At 41.6% G+C, this 21,503-nt stretch overlaps 1 protein-coding gene across 1 annotated transcript; it reads right to left on the reverse strand.

Moving 5' to 3' along the window:
* Positions 1 to 355: 355 nt before the first annotated feature.
* Positions 356 to 17,386, reverse strand: chrd (chordin). Its single transcript, XM_034866707.1, has 21 exons — positions 16,914 to 17,386; positions 14,802 to 14,905; positions 14,546 to 14,672; positions 12,466 to 12,618; positions 12,049 to 12,166; positions 11,673 to 11,760; positions 10,428 to 10,569; positions 10,010 to 10,147; positions 9,660 to 9,742; positions 7,813 to 7,960; positions 6,651 to 6,757; positions 5,476 to 5,755; positions 5,072 to 5,313; positions 4,852 to 4,965; positions 3,503 to 3,694; positions 3,243 to 3,336; positions 2,994 to 3,050; positions 2,662 to 2,765; positions 2,156 to 2,419; positions 1,323 to 1,416; positions 356 to 1,057 (listed from the first exon to the last, which is right to left on the reverse strand). The coding sequence occupies exons 1-21, from the start codon at positions 17,053 to 17,055 to the stop codon at positions 993 to 995; spliced, it is 2,856 nt and encodes a 951-aa protein (XP_034722598.1). The 5' UTR covers positions 17,056 to 17,386; the 3' UTR covers positions 356 to 992.
* Positions 17,387 to 21,503: the final 4,117 nt, after the last annotated feature.

Raw genomic sequence — 21,503 nt, forward strand, 5'->3', positions numbered from 1 at the left:
AAATAAATGTTCTTTCTCAAAATACACGGGGCATAACTTTACACACCCCATGTTAGACCTACATGTTAAATTCCCATAGAAGCAGGCAATTTTTATCATTAAAGGCCAGTTATTTCATGGATCAGGATACTATGCATCCTGTTAAAGTTCCCTTGGCCTTTGGCATTAAAATAGGCCCCCCACATCATCACAAGCCCCTTTACAATACCTGGAGATTGGCATTGGGTTCTTAAAATCATCTCTCAATGCAAATCAAACCAGCTTTTAAGCTAACTGAAATAAAACCATGCCATTCTCCATGTACGGTAAAGTATGTGTGATGATGGAGGGAAGTGGCTGAAGGGACGTTTCCAGTTTTTTTTTAACCCTGCTTTGCCACCCAGAACTGTGTTTCTGTATTACTGCTCATTCATATTTACTGGTAAAACACACACATATAAGCACACTCACACATATACACATTCACACAGATTTAAGCAACACTTTCCTCTGTATCCAGTGAGAGCGGTGAGAGCTACAATAGCTATGGCTGTACTTCAAAAAGAAGCCCTGTCAAAGAAAAACAACTGGCACAATCTTACCAAAGTTTGTCCTTCAAACCAAGCTGAGAATCCCATTGGACAGCAGTGTTATATTTCTACATATATATATATATATATATACCTTCCAGTCCTGGTAAGCTGTTTAAAAAAAAAACTGAGCAAAAAGAAGATTCCAGCGAAATCGTAAAGCAGAGGGCAAAAAGTCTGGATGGTCCTCTTCATAGCTTCATAACTTCATTTAACAAGTCTTTGGAAATATATATATTTGTTATCATATCTCCATATCTGCTCTTCTCTGTTCATTACAATCCTGAAGCTGATGACAGGGTGGGTGTGAGGTGAGGGAGGGGGTGGGGGGGACCCAGTGTGCAGCTCTGGGTTTGGGTCCGTCAGAGAGAGGATTGGTTAAATGGGTAGAGGAGCGGTGTTGTTTTTGTGGGTCCACACAAATCACTGTCTCCTGGTTCGCATCTTGTCTGGAGCTTTCATCATCTGATCACCGTCCTCTTTGGGATCTAAGGAGAACAGAAAAATCAAGAATCTCTGTATTAAGTTAAAGCCAAATTTGAGTCTTGACAGAGAAACAAAACATACATTTGTTTACGATGTTAGCTCCCTAAGACAAGTTTTTAAATGTGAGTAAATGAATAACATTCCACTGTACACTTGACAGATTGTCCTTGTCCTTGTATTGGAGGTTAAGTATGCTGCCGCCTAAAATGTTCCGATAGATCAGGGTAGGCCCTGCTGGGGTTGTGTGTGGGTGTTTTCATTGCTCACCAAGGCATTCCGGACAGCATGCGCCCTCTGTGCGGGTGTTGTTGGTGCAGGTAAGTACTGGACATTGCTTTTTCTGACACTTGGTCACACCATGCTGTTGACAATAACAGAGGAAGATGACGGGTTGGTGAAACGATGCAAAATGTAGAAGCACAGGAAAAAAGACACAAGACACCTATGACAGGAACGCATATTCCCAAGTAAGATGGGAAGGGATACTTAATATCTTAATGACAGATCAACTTTCACTCTCCTTTTAGCTCTATTTGTGGTCTCTATGTCGCTCTTAAGCTGCTAAATACTCTCACAATGTTCACCAGCTAATTGTTAGCTCGTTCTGTCTGCTGTTTGGAAACTGTCGATAAGAGCAGCGAGTGAGAACCGAAACAGTGAAGTCATGGGCCGTAAAACCAAAACAATAGGCTGAATGACTGGAAATGTTCCGTAGAGCTGAGGGGATTTGCAGAGCTGGCAATGCTCTGTGGGTTCTTCACTATGAGCGACTCCTTGAAAATATTGAGTAGAGCAGCTTTAAAAAATATAATTAGATTTTCTTTAAAGACTCCATGCACGTACAACAGATCTGCTAAAGTAATGGCTTTAGATCATCTTGATCACAGCACTTTTATTTTGTTATGGTGAAAGAATTAAGTATGAACTCTGGGTGAACTGTGTATTGTATTTCTATATTCTACTTCAAAACATAACTTGGAAGAATGACTTTTAATGGGGTGCCTTGAAGTTATTTTTCATAAGCCAACAATTTTAATTATATTTCAGTTAAATGTCAGCAAAGTAATATTTACACTTATCTTGGCAGCCACAATACTTACATCACACCAGCAGTTAATGCATTTCATCTCCCCCACCATTGGTACCCAGGGATGCCAGGTGTCACTGTTCTGGTAATAGTTCTTGCCAAATTTGCAGTGCCTTGGGCCATCTGCTTGCATCATGTCACTGTGCTCCAGGCCTGCTGGAGTCTTCTCCTCCTCTGGACACTCCTTACAGCAGTCGGAGGGGTTACGTCTAACTGGATGACTGCAGGTCAACACCGGACACGTCACCTTCTCGCAGTGCACCTCTCCAGAAGACCCCTATGGATATAATGTAGCATTAGCAGCTGGTAAGTAGCAATTCTGTTTTTTCCAGCACAACAGAAGCTGCAGCTGACTTATTGCTTTTTCCATAAAGTCTGAACTTTCCCCAAGGTTTCACTTATGAGAAATGTATGTATGCCCAAGCTTCTTTGCAGTCTAACAGAAGATAAATGATCCATTAAGGGATTTTGGAAAGTAAATCCAGCCAGATGTGAGTGGGTTTATTGATGTATATTTACCTTGCATGTGCAGACAGCACATTTAATGTAGCCAAAGGGAGGTACAAAGGGATGCCATGTGGTTCCTGGGGCGTGCATCTTCTGGTCCCCTTCAAAGTAACAACCTGAGAGAAAGGAAAGAGGAGAAAACTGGTTAAAGAGGCCAGACAGCAAGAAAATGTCTGAATGATTCAGTTTACTTTTAACTGTAGGTGGAAAACGCAATGAAATAAATGCAGTATTTACTGTACATGTAAAAAGAAAAGACACACTACAAGAGAAAATCCTTTAGAGAAAAATCCAAGAAGAAAAAGAAGGAGAGAACAGTCAGAGACAGGAGGAATAGTACCTACCTTCAGGATGTTCATCCACCCTATCTGGAACTTTCATGTCCTTGGGCTCTCTCCTCTCTGAACAGGAAAAAGGAAATGGAAACATAAAAACAGATTCATTTCAAATTTAGGATTTCTGTTGGAAGCACTTTGGGAATTCACCCAAAATAATAACTCCCCACCAGGGACTCGAAGCAAAATACCCACTATAAAACATGATATTCAATACACTCATGTATCTCATGTACAATCAAAACATGTCTGTCTCACCATCACAGATTGGACAGCACTTGTCCTCAGGCTGAATGGTTTGGGAGCAGGTCAACACCGGACAGAGGACTGGATCACAGATCACAGTTCGCTTCTGCAGGAAAAATGCAGAAAGAAGACAGTACATTTTATTTGTGAGATAAGATGATAAACAAAATTCAGTTCTAACAAACTAATGTAAACTAATGCACTTCCCTGCTTCTCTTCCCTGCTTTAAAGTTTTAGTGCTAAACCATCCATCGTTGTTGACTTGTCTTTACCTGGCAGCTGCAGGAGAAGCACTTGTCGTAGTTGGGAGTCCAGCGAGAGCCGTGCGCGTGATGCTGGTTCTCAAAGAAGCAGGTATGGGGGTCTTTCTTCAGCTCCTCTGGGTTCTTTGCAAAGAGGTCGTCAAACTCCGACTCCTCTGTCTCCCCCCTGGTCCCAAACTCACAGTTGTTTGGCACATGGACCTGGACAGATGAAATGTGTAGAAAACAAAACAAAGGGATAGATGGAGGTGGAGGACATGAAGGAAATATAAAGCAAAAATGAGGTAGATGTAGTGGTGGGTGAAATGTGTTGAGATAAAAGGGGGGAATGAAAAAAAGAGAGAGGGTGGTTAGAACATTAGAGATGTGTTGGCCACACCTGATTCAAGGCTGGTCTCAAGCTGACTTCATTTGTTGACTTGATTTATTGTTCCTTAATGTGCTGCCAAGCACATGGGTGTTTATGTGTTTGACCTGTATGCTATTAAACAGCTGGACCCTACTGCTGTGTGTGTGTGGATGTGTGTGTGTGTGTGTGCGTGTGTTTGTTAGATCAGTTTCTCTGTTAGTAGCTGGCAGCCTAAAAGAACTCATCAACTACTACAACTGCGTTTGTAGTTTTTTTGCGTTTCTGAACCCCAATAAAAAATGTCCTTTTCTACAAAGTCTCAGCAGGCAGACAGCACCTGTCGGTGGAAGCGCTAACTGAGCAATCACACAGACACGATAAAAACACTAAGATGGTTTAAGGAGGCCCCAATGACTGTACGACTCTTCTTCTTTGTACAATCTAATCCCTTATTCTCCTTTGTAATTTATGGTTAACAAAGCTATGACTTTCTTTACCAATATTGGTATCGCCTCCAAAGCTGCCTAAAACGCTGGTATCTGTATCGGGAAGTACCGGAGTTTATGCACTGATCCGATACCATATAATGAAGCCCTGAAGAAAATCTAAGTTTATCAAAGTATTATTATTTATGTTCTTTTTTCGTTATAACTGAATGTCAAACTGGATATTAAAAGAAAGTTATGTGGCGTTCATTGTAATGAAATATATGACACTCTGGTATCGAATCAGTACTCGGAATCGGCTGACATGCAAACGTCAAAATCAAAATCGTATTGGGGAGCATAAATATGGTATCGGACCATCTCTAGAGATGACTACTGTTATTATGTGACTGTAAATAAAATTGAAATTAATTGAAACAGAGACTTGTTTTAGAAATATTTGCAGCTCTCTAAGCCTGAGTGAAAATCATGGCCTATTCTATTTGACAGAGGAAATTGCATACATTTGATTAATGGATTTAAAAAAAAGTCTCAGCCACAAAAGAATGCTTTTCTTTACATACCCTTCCTCGTATTTCTCCTCTGGGGTTCATCTTGGTGCTGACCTGGATGAAGGCTGTTCCTTGGTCCAGGTGTTGCAGTAACTCAAGACTGATTTCCTTTAACACTCCCTGAGCCTGGAAGAGAAGAGAGTGTGTTTGAGTTTGTTTCTGTATGAGCGTGTATTTTCACATCTATTTGCACTCATTTGTACGTGTGTGTGTGTGTGTGTGTGTTATTTACCTGTGAGCCGTAGAAGCCAGTCAGCAGCCTTTTGTGAGTAGTGCTGCTGTCATCTATTTCTCCAATCTCAGCCAGTCCGTGAAGATGGGCATTCACAGTGAGGTCGTCAGCCTTGCTAAGGCCTGTGACAACGATTTCATAATGCAGGTGACACTGTTTGTCCACGGACACCCAGGCATGGCCAGAGGCACCAGTTTTTACTGGTGGAGATACAAAGTGGCCAGCCAGAGGAGTGGGCAACTCTGAAAGAAGGGAAATTGGTAATGAAGCGTGCATCCAGGACTTGAAAACATTGGTGACGTTGTTCTGCTATGCACAGTACATTTAGAAAGCATTTGCATGAATTTTATGAATCCCATTCCCTCCCTTGCCCTTCTCCCTCCCCTGCTTCCATCAATCCGTACCATGTCTGGGTGTCTCCAGGCCGCTGTAGAGCAGGGCCCTAATCTGCCCCCTCAGCTCCCCCTCCTGGCCGTGTGTCGTGGCCACGTTGATAAACAGTTCGTTCTGCAGCAGCATGTGGATGTGTCGCGCCTCCAGGCGGCTCCAGCTGCCCAGCGCCCGGCCTGTGGCCTTGTTGTACTCTGGCGTCAGGTCATACAGCACAGTTCGCTTGTTCCGCCGCCGTGGCTTCAACTCGATAGTTATGCCAACAAACTCACTGGTGAGACCTGCGACCTGAACCTAGATGGTGGGGATGAGGGAGAAATTGTTAAAGCCTCCTTCCTTTTAAAAATATGTTTAATCATTGTTCCTTTGCTTGGATGTTTAACCTGCACTGTGCAAAATGATGTGCTGGCTGTTTTCTGCTGAGGGGTAGCTCACCTTAAATCTCAGTTTGACATGTGAATATAAACATCAAAACTAGCCTGAGAACCAACTGTTGTTTGGACAATCCAGCTTACACTGAGAATGGAATTTTAAGTGAAGTAGGATAGAGCTTGTAAAACTTAACAACAAAATTTGCTAAGTCATAAATTCTGGATTTTTCAATGAGATGGAGTTGATTTAATTCTAAAAATGTTAAGAAGAGGGACTAGGTAATTTATACATGTTAGACAAATATTATTCAAAGCAGAGTATTTTATTTCTTAAATCATGTCTGGAAGAGATTCTTAACTAAAGGACAGTTCTTTTTTTTCGCGGATTTGTTTGATATGGGATCATCTTGATTTTGGCCTGGTTTATTAATGCTTAGTCAGTTTAAGCCCATTTTTTAGCGTTTCCATCAATCTATTTTTAAGAACTCCCTATTAAAATGGTGGTATTCAGTTTTTTGGATGGAAGATTGGCTCACGGTTAAATGATTCAACCCCTTTCTCATCCTGTTAACACCATCACAAACATTACAACTATAACCTAAAACGCAGATATATATGTTGCAATCTCAGGAAAAGTGACAATTTTTGTGTTTTAGTATGATCAACTATGCCAACAAGACAGAAGAACAAAATAACAATTGTGTTTATTTGCGTAATGCTGTAATATTTTCAATCATGTAGTGTGACTATAAAGTAATGTATCAGCATAACAAATTTCAAACAACAATCAACATTTATTTAATTAGAATTATCCATACCTGGTAGTCCAGTGTACCGTTATCATGGAGGTTGAAGATAGCCGATCCCACACCTCCTGTCTTCCCCGGGGTCAATGCGTCATTGCTGGACATCACACTCTGAATAGCTGAGCCAAACAAAGACAGATCAATATCAAAACTCCACTTTAGAGAGCATTCTTGTTCAAATCACTTATATAAAACCATCAATTTTCCCCTTGGAGTCCACCCCCTAAACTTAAGTTTAACTACATGCTTGAAGGAGGGAGAGGAAGGGGGACACATTACATTCCCTTATGTTCTGCAACCACACACTCATAAAAACCACATGACCAGAATGTCATCCCTTCACCAAGAAACAGTCATTGAGGAGACAGATTTAATTTAACCACTAATCAAGAGGCGCATATGGTCTTGAAATTGTGTGCATGACCCTCTGCCAAAAACATACATGTTACAGACATGTGTCTGTCACACACACACACACACACAGAAACACACACCCAAGGTTAAGCCTTAGAATGAGGTAGCCCTTGCTAAATGCAGCAGGCTTAAAAGAGGGCTGAGAGGACAGGAGGGAATGAGTAACAGAGAAGGATCAGAAAAGTGCAGAGAAAAATTCCGAAAATGACATGGAGACAGAAAAAAGTCAGAGAGGAAAAATGACATCAAAGATACACATAGGGGACGGCAGACAACAGCGAGGAGAAAAGTAAAGGAGGACAAAAGAGAGGGATGGGAGTGTGTTGGGTTTGAATTCTTCACACATAACGTCAAGCTGTTAATCAGTGCCTGCTTTTCAGACAACGGTTTCAGACGATTGGACTGGCCACAACATTCCAAAAAACGGTCTCTCTTTCTTTCTCAAACATGCATACACAGTCTTGGTAGACCACCAAGTCAAACAGAGGTCCATACACATGGTTTTTCCCCCAGCGATAAGACTTGAAATGATGGAAACAGAAAGAAAGAAAACAAGTATTTATAGAGGAGAATGACAAGAACAGCTACAGATGAACTAGTACAAACCAATGACAGTACAAAACACTCTTCTTAGCAACCTCTGTTTGTTGCCTTTACAGTGTTTGGTACCACCTCGCTGGAATGATGGGAAAGAGAGACATGAAGAAAACATGTTTTCAATTCTTCACATGGCAAGGGGTTTAATTGCGGGGACACTTACTGTCACAAGATTTCCTGCCGGTGATGAATCCAGAGATTTTTCGCGGCCCCTGACCCTCGGTTGCCACGGTGATCTCCAGCTGACCACGAGACAACCAGAAGAGTTCTCGGCTATTCAGGTCTGTCAGCACCTCTGCAAAGTCTGGATCCTGCACAGATTAAAACAACTTGACTTATACTATACGTGGGTCAACAAGTCAATAATTATAAAACCATATTCCATTGTAAATACATGCCTTTTCAATACCAGAAAGGAAAATGTAATATTATGCTGTTAATATCTTGTTGACATTATGTTAGTAACACTGACATGTTACCAGAGAAACTAATCCCCAACTTATTTAGACAAAAACAGATTGGTGACATGTTTCCAACTAAAGTGAACGTGTCCCTTTATCAAACAAAGATCAGATGAGCACAGAAAGCAAAACAGATCCCAGAGCAGTAACATCTCTTTTACGAGAAGATTAATTCAGCAATCACAAATGCATCAGAAACTCTGCAACCATTAAGGACTTAGACTCTTGTGTTACAAAACAGCTAGAATTTTAAGTCACCCCACTCACAAACGGCTAAATTCTTGGTAAAAAAAAGGCTTGCATTGTTTTAACACGTTTCATATTGAGGTTTAATTTCAAGCAGGTTGACTGGACTCCAGGAGAGATGGGGGGTGTTGGTGAGGATGTTGCTGGAGTAACAGGACAGATGTACGAGCTTGTTGAAGAAATGTTACTTTTATGACTTCAGGGCCTCAGTTCAATATAAATATACATGTACCATAAATCCACACAGTGGGGAGCCAAAATAGAGCGGGAACGGAGAAGGGCCTGGACAGGGGAAGGTGACTTATTTTGGGGAAAGTGAATGGATAGAATAACGAGAAGGAAGCAAGGTGCAAAAAGATTTATTGGGGTCTTGTGTAAATCAGGACACTGTCAGAATTACTGGTCCAATAAAAAATGATTTCACACATTAAAAATTGTGTTTGCTTATGTGTGTGTGTATTTAGAGATGGAAAATAAAGGCAAGTATCCTCTGAGCCTCTGTTATTTATCTAGACTTGAGATGAGTCAGCAGTTTGAGTTTCTGCACCTAGCTCGAGGACACTTACAGGGGTCATGTAGCGGTTGCCAAACTCAAACTTTTTGCATATTTCTCACGGATGGCCCCTCTCACCGCTAGGCTCAGAAGAGGCACAGCGGCCCTTCACGCAATTCCTGGCAGAATTAAAAACAGGCCCACCTTTCATCACTCCTCCTTCTGCCTCCTCCATCCCTCTATCCATCTCAGACCACAGACCACTAACCACTGACATGTGTGAGGAGTGTGTACGCAGTCCATCCTCTCTACCTCCCCCATCCCTTCCCTCTGTCCTCTGGGTCTCTCCATCCCTTGCTCACATCTGTCTCATGCAAAAGTTCCTCTTGTACACTTTCTCGCTCCTCTTGTTTTCCCCTCACTCTTCCTCTCCATCCATTGTTCTTGTCATGTCTCAGGGTAGTTAGCTGGGATCAGACAACAGCGCTAGGATGTGGTGATCAAACCACATCCGCCTCAGAGAGGAGGACGTGTGTTGCTCTGTTATATGTTCCTAACAACATTGCTCCCCCTCCAGTCACCCCTTAATTCATCGTTCGTCTCTCTTCCCTAAAATGTACCACTTATTTCCTTCTGAATATTGGGATATTGGAAAATAATTTGTGGGGAAAACACTGAACATTTCTATTTTTCAGACGTGAAGATAAAAATATTTGGTACAAAATACTATCAAGAGCTTTTGCTGTTGGTATCAGTCTTTAAAAGCCCATCGTAAACTGTAGATCTTTGTTATTGTGTGTTGTTACATACATGAGAGGTGATGTTGGCTCGGATCTCTCTCAGGATGTGTTGTCGGTAGACAAGCTGGACTCGGATGGGCACCAAAATGGGCTCTGAGGAGAGAGACAGATTTGAAGCACTGAGATGAAATTGGTAGAAACTGATAGACTGACATGACAACAGAGATCACAAAATAGGATTCTTGTCCCAGTATTTTACTTGGAGGAATGGTAAAACAAGGATTTGGTTTAAGGGCACCAACATAGCTCCTGCAGGGGTGAGAAATCCCATTTTGTAACATTAAATACAATTTACAAATAATACAAGTTAACGTTTGACTATATCTCAGTGCTCTCTTCCTTCTTTGTCCTGCTTCTCACCTTTGTCTTTTTGTTGGATGAGGCCTTGAAGGATGAGGATGAAGTGGAGGTTGTTCTCTGTGTCACTCAGCGTCAACATGGCGAGGCCTCCCATGCCTGAGTTCTCCTCCTCCGATGTCAGTGTTGAACTGAATGTCTCTGTACACAACACACATGCACGTTACCATATAGAGTATCTGTATTATGTTACAGGACTCCTATACAAATACTTCTTGGTAAACATAGCCCACACTTTTAAAGCTACATTAATCCATGCAAGGCTTTTTAAGAATACATGAAAACGTATACAATTCCACTGCTTTATAAATATTATGTTTACTGTGTACTACAACACAAAGACTAAGACATACAAATGTCTTAATGAACATTACAAAAAAGAAGCCATCAGAATGGTATAATATCCTGCATGCACACGCACCAGCAAACAGTGCCCTGTGTTTGATGATCTTCCCCTCCACTTCTTCTCGTCTGCCCGTAGATGTGGTCATGCTGATGCGTATCTGCTCAGACTGCAGCTGTCGCATTTGAGGCTTAGCCAGGTTCTTCCATACTCCACAGATCTACACACAAAAGCACAAAGACAAGCAGGTAAGCTACAGCATTGTCGCAGTGTAGACAGATGTGGGCATTTGTCCATGAAAAAAAACAAAAAACCATACGCGGCCTATTATTACCAAACATTTTCATACATCTTTCACTCGGGAAAAAGCAAAACATGCACATCTGCTAAATCCATCAACATCCATGTGATTGTACTCTCAACCCCAGGCTCTCAGCCGATATGAAGACACGACTTCTCACGGAGAGAGGAGGGAAGAAATGTGGCAGTGTGCCGGCACCTCATAACTTTCAGTTCAGAGGTAATCTCCATTTTAATTAGCGATACTCTCTGTCCCCCTGCTAAGAGGTGATGTAACATGTGAACAATTCTCTTTCCAAAGGTTTTTGGTCCAGCAAAGTCCCTCACCTCCCCCCTTGTTCAGAAAGTTTTCTCTAAGGTCCTCTGGTGCTTGACACTGACATTTATCTAAAAATAATAATAGGCCAATTTCTGGGTCCTGTATTTAGGGGGCTCCTGCCTCGCTAAACAGAGTGCTCGGGTCTGAAATGGAATGAGGAGATGTATGTGTGTATTTTGGCAGGAAAAGAGGTGTAGTGATCAAACCAGACCTTAGGGAGGATGTGGACATGGATGCATGGGTACTACTGTTACACCAACATCTCAGTTAACTGATTTATCAGGATAATATTGTCCTTTTATTAAACTCATTCTTGTATACCTCTGACTTGATGGCAGTTTCTCCCTCATGTAACCTACTGAGTGAATGAGTGAGAGAGTGAGTGAGTGAGTGAGCGAGTGAGTGAGTGAGTGAGTGAGTGAGTGTTGATGTTTACTGCAATCAGACTCTGTTTGTGATGTTTAGACACAGGCAATGACGCAGGACGGAAGTGTCACTGTGTCTGTGTGTGTTTATCATTTATTATTGCAGAGTGAGTTATGGGAGAAAAAGTCAGAGTTTGAGCATAGAGTCACGGAGTCAGAGCATTCGTAACACCAGTACTTAAATTCTCTCTCTCTCTCTCTTAGAAAACACACAGACTCACATTATGAGAACCACATTAATGGAAGCAAATGTGGATGATTTTCTATGTGATGTCTTACCATGTCCGACTGTCCCTTGGGGACTCTGTACTCAAAAACAATGGTCCCATCTGAATCCAGGAAGCCTATTTTACTGGGGCGGCCCATTCTGATCAGTTAGGGAAGACAGAGAGATACAAATGAACAATGAATGAAAAAAATTGAATGCATTTTCATGGATGTAGCTCAGTTCTTTTACAACACATTACTTTTGCTACTGTGCTACAGCCAAATGATGGTTGAAACAACAGACTGTGATGTTTTATATTTGTAGAGGAAAGGATGAGCAGTGATGCTACTGAAGATATCAGAAAAAAAGAGAACCGCTTTCTGAGTTTAAAATACAAAACAAGCCAAGGACATAGTTTTGTCAGCTCTGACTTGCTGTGTGTTTTACCTCTGGTATGTGATGGAGAAGGTCAGGCTAGTTCTGGTCAGAGAGAAGCGAGCTCTGGCAACACCATTGGAGCTGGGCAGCCATGATTCTGTCACTCCTGTCAACACTGCAACAAAGTCTGCAGAAAGAGCGAAGGTTAGAAAGGCACTTACTAACATATGCTATGAGAAACATTCCTGTTTTAGTGTTTTTATTATTCTGTGTGTTTAAGTGTGTGTAAATGTGTGTGAGTGTAAGTTCTGCAGGAATGTGCTTTCAGCAGGATATATAATTAATATGTTTGTGGTTTTTATTTAATTATTTATCTTTATATTATATTTATATTGTTTATACTGGTCTAACAAATTACAGCCCACTGTGTAGATGTTGTTTACATGTAGGTGTGCTGGTGGTCCTGTCTATAGGAGTCATACTCACCAGTACGGCTCTCCCTGGGACCCAACTCTTCAGAGCTAAGGTAGGATCGGTCGTTGTATGATTTGTGGAGGTCATCTTCCTTATCCTTGCCCTTCTCATGGAAATACTCAAAGCTGTCCAGCACAGAGCCTGTGTGTTTCTTGTCATCCTCACCTGTTGAAGAAAAACAAAAAACTAGTGAGATACTTGCCGACCACCAGTAGGACTGCCCCTATATATGCCTAATGCTAGCCTTTTAATGTTGGCCTAAATCCAATATTTGAATGTGATAACATTTTGTACAAACAGGAATGTTTAATTAATTGTATATGTCCTGATAGGAAAACTATCAGCAGTAGCGGCATTCTGGTTTCTAATAGACTTTTAGTGTCTAGCTTTGAACCTCTTATAGTTTCTGGCAAGATAAACCAAATCGAACCAAACATTTCCAAACACATTCAGCTACGTCGTTCTCAAAGTCTGGCCACAGAGATGACACTTAAGCATCGCCTTTCTTCATGGGATTATGTTGAGTATATAATGAAGAGTGGGACGATGATCAGCCAGAGAGAAAATTTCACAAATCGAAGTTGAGCAAGACAGGTCAAAATTACAGAGGAAAAGTGAGAGATGGATACAAGGGACATTGTCAGACATCAATTTCACTCCAATGTTGAAGGCTACAGCACATTTTCTCTGTCTTACTCATTTCCTCTTTCTCTCTCTCTCTCTCTCTCTCTCTCTCTCTCTCTCAGCCAGGGATAACTAACCAGGGTAGTCTCTTGCAGCTCAAGAGCTTAAGGAAAATTGGGAGTGACACTGGCGTGCAATCCCAACAATGACCCGCTGTTCCAAACAAACTGGTGTGTTTCTGTGTGTACACACACAGACACACATATAGTGACACATACATCAATGCTCACTCAGCCAAATACGGCCCCACCGACATGATCTTGAAAACGAAAACCACACTGTGGCTCATAGGCCCCCACAAACTTTATTTCTCAGGCAGTTTTCTGAGGAGCTCGGCTGGACTGTCTGCTTTCTTTCTTGGTGTCTGATTTACACACACTACCCACAAATCTCAACGTTCCCCTCATTCCTCTGCTCCACTGGGCACGCTCGAGGGCTTCTGGGTAGTGTCACTCTCACTTCTCCCCACTTAGCAACATTGTATCCTCAGGTGCACCAGTCCTTACACACACACATATTAACACACACAAACACACACCATTTTCCATCACTTATACAAATATATGCTAGCTGCTATGGGGCCAATGCTAAGACAAACACACTCAACCTTTTCCTTAAAACTTGACCACAACACACACATACAGTCCTGGGTCTGTCCAATTTTTGACACACAAACACACCAACACATACACACACACACACCACAGTAAAGTTGTCCACACAGTGCTTTACCTTTACTTTCCATTAAATTACCAGACACACCGAGTAGAAAACACCCAATGTGCTGAATAACCATGCAGCATGAAGACCCACCCTGTGTATGTGTGTTTGTGTAGGCATGTGCAGGGGAGCTCTAATTCTTTAATAAGGTGGAATTGTGTGCACAGCAGTGTGTAAACAAGGTAAGTGGCAATGTGTGAATAAGGCTAAATAGATGGGGGGCATTTTCAGTTGTGGCTGGTTGGAGAAACTGTTAATTTGATGTGGATGAATGGAAAATTAATTGACCTGCTGATTGCATCCAACAGCTGTTCTGAAGACTAACTAGTTGACCCAGAGGGAAGAAAAAAAGCAAAAAGCAAGGGAACTGGGAATGCAACAGGGGGAGACAAAGAAAGAATAGGAAGAAGAAGACGAAGAGTGGTATGAATCAAACAAAGTTAAACTAACACTGTGGCAAAGAAGCCACTAATGTATCAAAGGAGGGGAAAGACTGACAGCAGTTTGTGTTTGCATTTTCACCCCTATTATGATAAAACTGTGCTTGCATGTTTTCTCAGCTGTTTCATGCATGCATCTTTTATTAGAACAGGTAGAATTTTGATCACAAGTAAAAAACAACACAAAAAACAGCTTGACTCAAAACCTGAGCGCAACAAATGGTGAGATTGGGTTAGTAGATGATTACCTTTACGGCAGGTTTTACAGCAGTGCCCTGGCAGCAGGATGGGATCCTCACAGTCCAGGTCTGGGCAGTCCTGTTTGATGTTCTTACAGTTAACTTTCCCCAAAACCTTGCCACGGCGACTCTTTTGCTGCCAGGGAAACACCAGAGAAACAGACACATCAGTCACTCATCAAATCTCATTCTTGGGCAAACTAGTTCAACCTGCTATTTCACAGATACTAAGTGAGAGTGACAAATGTAAACAAAAAAAACTTACAGGTTCACAGTTGCACTGGACACAGTGCATGACACCGAAGGGCTCTCCCAGATCTGGGTGCCATGTGTTATCCAGGGAATAGAATCGTCCTCCGAATGAGCATCCTGTAACACAAACATGGCTGATTATACATGGCTGTTTTCAGGGTCAAACTTAACTGTCTATTCATGGTCACCATTCTATGGCTCTTTCCAAAACCAGAGGCAGTCTCAATAACAAATTTAAGTTAAATTACATGGGAGATTTGTCCTTTTTAAGTGTGCTAAAATGAAACATTGGGAGTACAGAGGAACTTAGGTGAGGCATTTGAAGATATGAGTTGACATGCATAAAGTTCCTAATATTAAGAGTAGGGCTGGACAATAAGGAGAAATCAATATCACAATAGTTTCTACCACATACCTCAGTGTTGATACTGCAACGATATTGTAGTGTTGACTATCGGTGCTTTCATAAAATATTTACACAATGAGATTATTGATAAATAATCATCAGTAATGTGGATATAATGACTAAGTGGATAAAGGATAATAACAGAACAGTTACAACAGTCTGGAAAGTTCAGAAATTACATAACTTTTCTGTACTGCAGCCTATAAAACCAGGACAACACTTCTGGCATACTACAATATTACGATATCCAAAAGACGATATCTAGTCTCATATCACAATATCGATATAATATTGATATATTGCCCAGCTCTATTTAAGAACGAGAGAAAGTGTACCTCCAAGGCTTTTATTAGGTGTTAAACTCTGCAGGCTAAGCCATTGTACCATTACCATTGCGCTATTTCTTATATTTAACAACAAATAAATCTTGCATAGCTCATCGCCCAGGCATGTTGGAGGCAACTGAAACTCACTGGATGCCTCATGAGTTTTGGGACTCAACCTTGCATCCTGTCTCATCTAAATGATCCCTGAGCGGCACGGAAGGAGACATAAAAATGTTCCACTGAAATATTATCAAAGACTCCCAGAAATACACACATTGGATGCCAAACCTTATTTTACAGCTTTATGTAGTTGTAGGCTATTATTACTAAACTATAATCACAACTGAGAGTTAGCTAGTCACACTGTAACTACAGGAATAGTATGCCTGAATGCAGTGTCCCGTATGCGTATGCACACACACACACACACACACACACACACAAAAACACGAGACGTGATGTTACCCCTCGCCAACTTTACTAGGGAGGATGGCCTGCCTTTCTCACTGCTACCAACCTGGTTCACATTATTCTTTCATTAAAGTCACTACACACTTTAAACAGTCCAGTCCAGTTAAAGGGAGCCAAGCTGTGAGCAGCTCGCTTTGCCTGCCACTTCTGTCTCTCCTGAAATAAATCATCCCAGGAGCCAATGCTTGTAATGGAAAGTCGATTGATTACAGTTTCCAGCAGTGAATTACACGTTATGATGGTATGGAGTTCCCACAGTTTTGAACTCCAGAGTAGTTACCTTATAAAAACCGCAATGAGCTTTGTACGTAGGGGCTTTCACACATGAATCAAATGGCATTCACTGCGGTTATGACTCAGATGTTTGCCTCTAGTTTACACATGAAGAGACCCAGGCAAAAATCAGGCAGAGTAAAGATCCATGTTTTTTCAGCAAATATGTACACGATAAAATTAAACTTCCACATGCTAAAATATATTGTATGCGCACTGCAATTGGGCATAATTGTGATATCAAATACCAGCATTCATTTAAATAAAATTGGGAATTTTTAAATTGTTAGTGCTCGCTGCCGCCTCCTATGGCGTGTGTTGGTCAGATACATAATGGAAAGAAAGGCTTAAGGTTACGTTACGTTACGTTAATCAATTTGATGGTAGTCTACAAATAATGTTGAATTGAAAGTTAACGACTCGCTCCCCTTTATTCATTAATGAGGTATAGCCTAGTTGCAGTCGCATACAGCATAACATGTCCAGGTTGTGGTCACATTAAAAAAAAAACATTTTTGAGTTTTGCAACTTTCCTGTGCTCGTTCTGTGGACACGTTGGCTACCTCACACAATGCTAGGCTACTTTAGGCTATTTAGCCAAGTCTTACGTTACGAGATATGTTTAAAATAAATGTGTTGGTTATCTTACCTGTTAAGCCTTTGGAGGGCAGCGGTTCTCTCTCAGACTGGATGGGCAGAGCGGGGGACTTGAGCCGCGAGGGTGCTCCGGTGTGCAGCCACGCGCAGCTCAGCACGCACAGCAAGGAGCGGAGCGCGCGAGGAACCAGCATCCCAAACCTCCCTCTTTTATATGTCTCTGCACAAAATATTACCCTCGAAACTCCGATATCGACTATAACTTTATGATGCCACTGTCGACTTAAAGCGTATTTACACACCCTAACAAAAAAAGTTAGCTTCCTCCTTACGTCCAAGTGTCCGTTGGCATTACTTAGTGAGTCCTCTGCTTTAAATCATCCGAGTTTCAGTGAGGCAGAGTTTTTTTCCGAAGACAGGACACAGCCAACTAAACCGTATGTCTTTCCTCAGTACCAATTGCCTTCTCGCAGTCCCGTCCCTTTCTGTTTTATAGCCCGCTTCCCTGACAGCTTGAAGCAGCCACCGGCCGGAGGAGGGGGAGATGAGTGGGGGTTGGTGATGGAAAAGGGACAATTGACGCCCCTATCAACCACTAACGCTTAGATATGGAAACGAACCTGTGTATGATGTATTTATAGGTTACCGAAACTTTTGTAACACTGTTTTAACCCACTTTCTTACAAAGTGAAGCTAAGTAGCCTGTTATTAGTGGGAAAGGAACGATTGGTATTGGCTTTGCTAATGTGATTTTCTTTTCTGATAAAACAAAGGTTACTCCCCACTGTAATTTTTCAGATTTTTCTGAGTCACATAAATATTGCCTTTAGCATCCCAGTTACAAAACCTTTGTTAAATGGGGACCTATAGATATTAGTGACCTACAGACAACATTGTGAAGTGAGTTTAGGCTCCATTTGTTTTGGTTTTATGGTCAGCTGTGGTATATTTCCTTGGTTTACTCGTCTAGTTGAATGTATTTGATAATGCAAGGAGCCTTAAGAGAAACTGAATGTTATATTAATGTTATTATTACCACAGTGGTGTAACCAAATGCTCCCTTTTTATTGTTTAATTACTTGTTTAATTATTTGTCATATGCTCCCCCACATAGATTTATGGTATTTACACTCTGATTTTCACACTCTGTAGCCTGGTGATAAAACCTTATCTGCTCAGTATCCTGGGTGACACATTTTAGTCAGTTGACATCGATGGGGTAGAACTACATCAGAGCTCCTGGAGAGAAAGTGTGAATCTTCAGATCATGTACTGTAAGGAATGTATGAGTCTCTGCTGCTGGGGCTGCCTACGCCGTCTATTTTTTCAAGTGTGTTTGGAGCTGAGACCTAAGTGACTTAACAGAAACAAATGAAAATAGTTGGAATAACTCAATGCAGCCAGTTTCAGTTTGTCCTGGCCATCTGCAAAACTCTGTCCTCTTTCAGACCTCAAACTGTTTGACTTGCTTAAAAGCCTTACCTAGTTGAGTCTACTTATAATCCCATTTATTATGACCCTCACACATGGATACAGGTGCCAAAAGATCAATCTTTTAAAGCTCACTGTAGCTATTGTGGAGGTTCACAACATCAACAACAAGTGACATTTATTAGGCCTATTTAGATCTGGGAAATGTTCCCATCAAACAAAACAGAGCAGAGCAGAACAGCTGTACTGGTGCTCATGACTGATTTATTTCCCAGAGTTTAGAAAAGGTTAGGTTTATTGCATGGCAGAGATGTTTGGAATAAAGGAGTAATTGATTTGGGACTTTGATGCTAATATGTATGGTAATGTTGCTGAGCTGACTGTAAATGCTGTCCTGTGTAACCCCATCTAGGGATCGTCTGGAGAACATGCTCAAAATAGTGTCTTTACAGTGAGAAGAACATGTTCTCAAGTCTCCAGACCTCACTTTGTAAACCATTTAAATACAAAATCAGTTGTTTACTTCATTTTTTTTTTCATTTCAATTTCTCAATGGCTACTAACCACACCCATGGGACCCTAAACACTGTGTCTCTACACTAAAACGTCGCGTGAAAAAGTGCTATATCGAAATGGTTTTGGTGCCAAAAGTGCAGACCCAGGTGTGAGCATAAGGTGTTATTTTAATGTGTCACAATATGTGGCCTGAGGGAGCCACTTCCATCCGGGTGTGGAGATTCACACACTCCTCCCAAAAAAAAGTAGCAATCGGAGTCGATAATGGCCTGTTTGCACTTCATCATTGGGTGATAAGCGATACTTTTCTTCTGCGCTGCACATGGTGCTTCATTAGGCAGACTGGATGCTGAATTGTCTATTGGAGCTAACAAAACCCAGTACACTGAGATGATGACGGCAGCGCTGTTTGTGTATTGGAGGAGTCCAGCATGTTTGGAAACAGACTCTCTGGTAGGGCTCCAACTCATCACAAGACGTGTATGAAAAATAAGATACGATAAAATAATCTACCTGTACATTAGTCCGTTATTCGGTCGCAAACCACTGGACTGATAGACGACTAGGCCTTCTCCTGTAACTTATAAGACATCCTCTCTGCTGGAAGATGCTGGGAAAGAATAGGAATATGCGATTCGTAGGAGTGCCGATGCCTAATTCCAAGTATTACGGATTTGGAGGGGGAAACAATTGAAGAGGTAGCATTTATGCAGTTTTACATTTGCTCATGATCATGCAATTGTCAGATTTCCTAATGAAGATCAGACGTTTTAGTTCCAAAAAGAATAAATGCATGGAATGGACTGCAGCCGACCATTTAAGACCACATATCAATCTGCATTTAAAAACATCTACACATTATTGGTATGTGTTAGGTTATAGGCCTATAGATATAGCCCTGTATAGAATATATATTATGTTGGAGAGTATTTTAAATAAATGCAACCATGTAAAAATAATTTTTATGTATAAGAGTAGGCTACTTCTGTTCGCAGATCCCTGGATTCCAGCTACATGACATCAATTTATAAGTCATAATAACGCTTTATGAATTGCGGACTTTTGCTTGACCAAACCAATGAGCTTAACTACTGTCCATTCATCTTGAATTGATCCATATCCATAATGGTGAATAAACTCTGAAGTCATCTCTAAAACGCCACGAAATATAACAACCCAATAAAATCGATTAGTCCTAACCGGAGATGGAGCTTGATGACTCAATGTCTACAGAATGTGTGTGTGTGTGTGTGTTTTTTAAATAAGTCTATCGCTTCACATTCCAGCCAACCTCTCCAAGGAGAACGCCAGAACCCGACATAAAACACTGCTGGCATGGAAGATACATAAAGCAACGGATTTTTACCCAAATGTGACATCAGTAAAAGGACGTGGGGTGGGGGGTGCTATATGTAAATCATTCATAATGGCATAACGGTGCAGCTGGGTGGATACACACATGGATACTTCACTCTCCATCATCGCACTGTGTATTTCCTCTGTTTTGTCAGACGTCCCTGCTCATAAATGCGGGTTGTTTAACAGCCCCCCCCCTCAATCTGTCTGTCTGACTACACAGCGCACACTCAGAGGGGACCGCATCCTGTTTGCTGGTTGGACTGGGAGGTGTGAGTATTCAGCCAGTGAGCTATAGCCTGGCAGATGTGCCACTCTCTCTCTCTCCCCCCCCCCCCCTTCTCTCTTTCTCTCTCTCTCTCTCTCTTTTCCTCACTCACTCTCTCTCTCTCTCTCACACACACACACACAGACACACCACCTGTTCCTCATCACATGCAAGCTTGCTGCATTAACAAGCATGACATGTTTTACTCTATGCTTTTACAATGAGCCTTAAATAGCCGTGTGATTTGCTTTCAAAAAAGTAAAAACCAGCTGCTTGTTTAGAGTAGCCAAGCATGCAAAAAAAAAATAATAATAATGTTGTATTCAATCCCAGTGACTACGTCTTTCTAAAACTCCCAAATGGCTATAGAACAAATTGGGCTACTTTCCGAGTAGGCCTATGAACTTCCTTTTCTCCCGTGTTCAGTTGCTGGAAATGCATCTCAAAGACCCAGTTATTTCTCACTCATGTTTAGATAAGCCGTGACACAAACTCTGGCTGGAATTGTGCATTCCTTGTTGCATTCCTAGCGTGCGTGCGCATTTTAGGTTAAGTTATTCTTTCATAGGCATACATCTAAGGCCAACGCAGACGAGGCAGTAACTCATTCAATTATCTTTTACCCAAAAAAGGAGTTGGAGACCACTGAACTGCATCCACTACAGGAGCCATGAGATCTCCATCTACCAGGACCCTTGCCTACTAGTTAAACGCAGGATGTAGGCCTACCTCAGAGCAAGCCGTAAAGTCTGACAGAGCAACAAAACAAGAAGTGCATGATGCTTCTCCAGCCACTGTTATGCTGATGCTGATGATGATGGTAATAGGAGGCGGAGCGCTCAGTTGTAAAGCTAATTTGGTTTTGTGCTGCTGCGGAAAGGGCGAATGGGCCTCTCCTCACTCAATGTGCAAATGCGAGAAGTCTTGCAGAGTTGATGTTTATTCATTCAAACGGAATCCATTTGCAGACACAGTCGAAACTTTAGAGAGAAAAGCGGACCTTTTTTCTTCTCACCATCATCACTATTTCCGTATTGGGATCCATGATGGAGAGTGTGATAATAATTACCG

Source organism: Etheostoma cragini, chromosome 3 (genome assembly GCF_013103735.1).
Source record: "Etheostoma cragini isolate CJK2018 chromosome 3, CSU_Ecrag_1.0, whole genome shotgun sequence".
Taxonomy (NCBI): domain Eukaryota; kingdom Metazoa; phylum Chordata; class Actinopteri; order Perciformes; family Percidae; genus Etheostoma; species Etheostoma cragini.

Excerpts from the sequence above, each read along its gene's own strand:
- chrd (XM_034866707.1), bottom strand. The coding sequence starts at position 17,055 with ATGCTGGTTCCTCGCGCGCTCCGCTCCTTGCTGTGCGTGCTGAGCTGC. Across the intron at positions 4,966-5,071 it reads CTGGCTTCTACGGCTCACAG|GCTCAGGGAGTGTTAAAGGA; the intron begins GTAAATAACACA and ends CTTCTCTTCCAG. Across the intron at positions 3,051-3,242 it reads GTGCTGTCCAATCTGTGATG|AGAGGAGAGAGCCCAAGGAC; the intron begins GTGAGACAGACA and ends TTTCCTGTTCAG.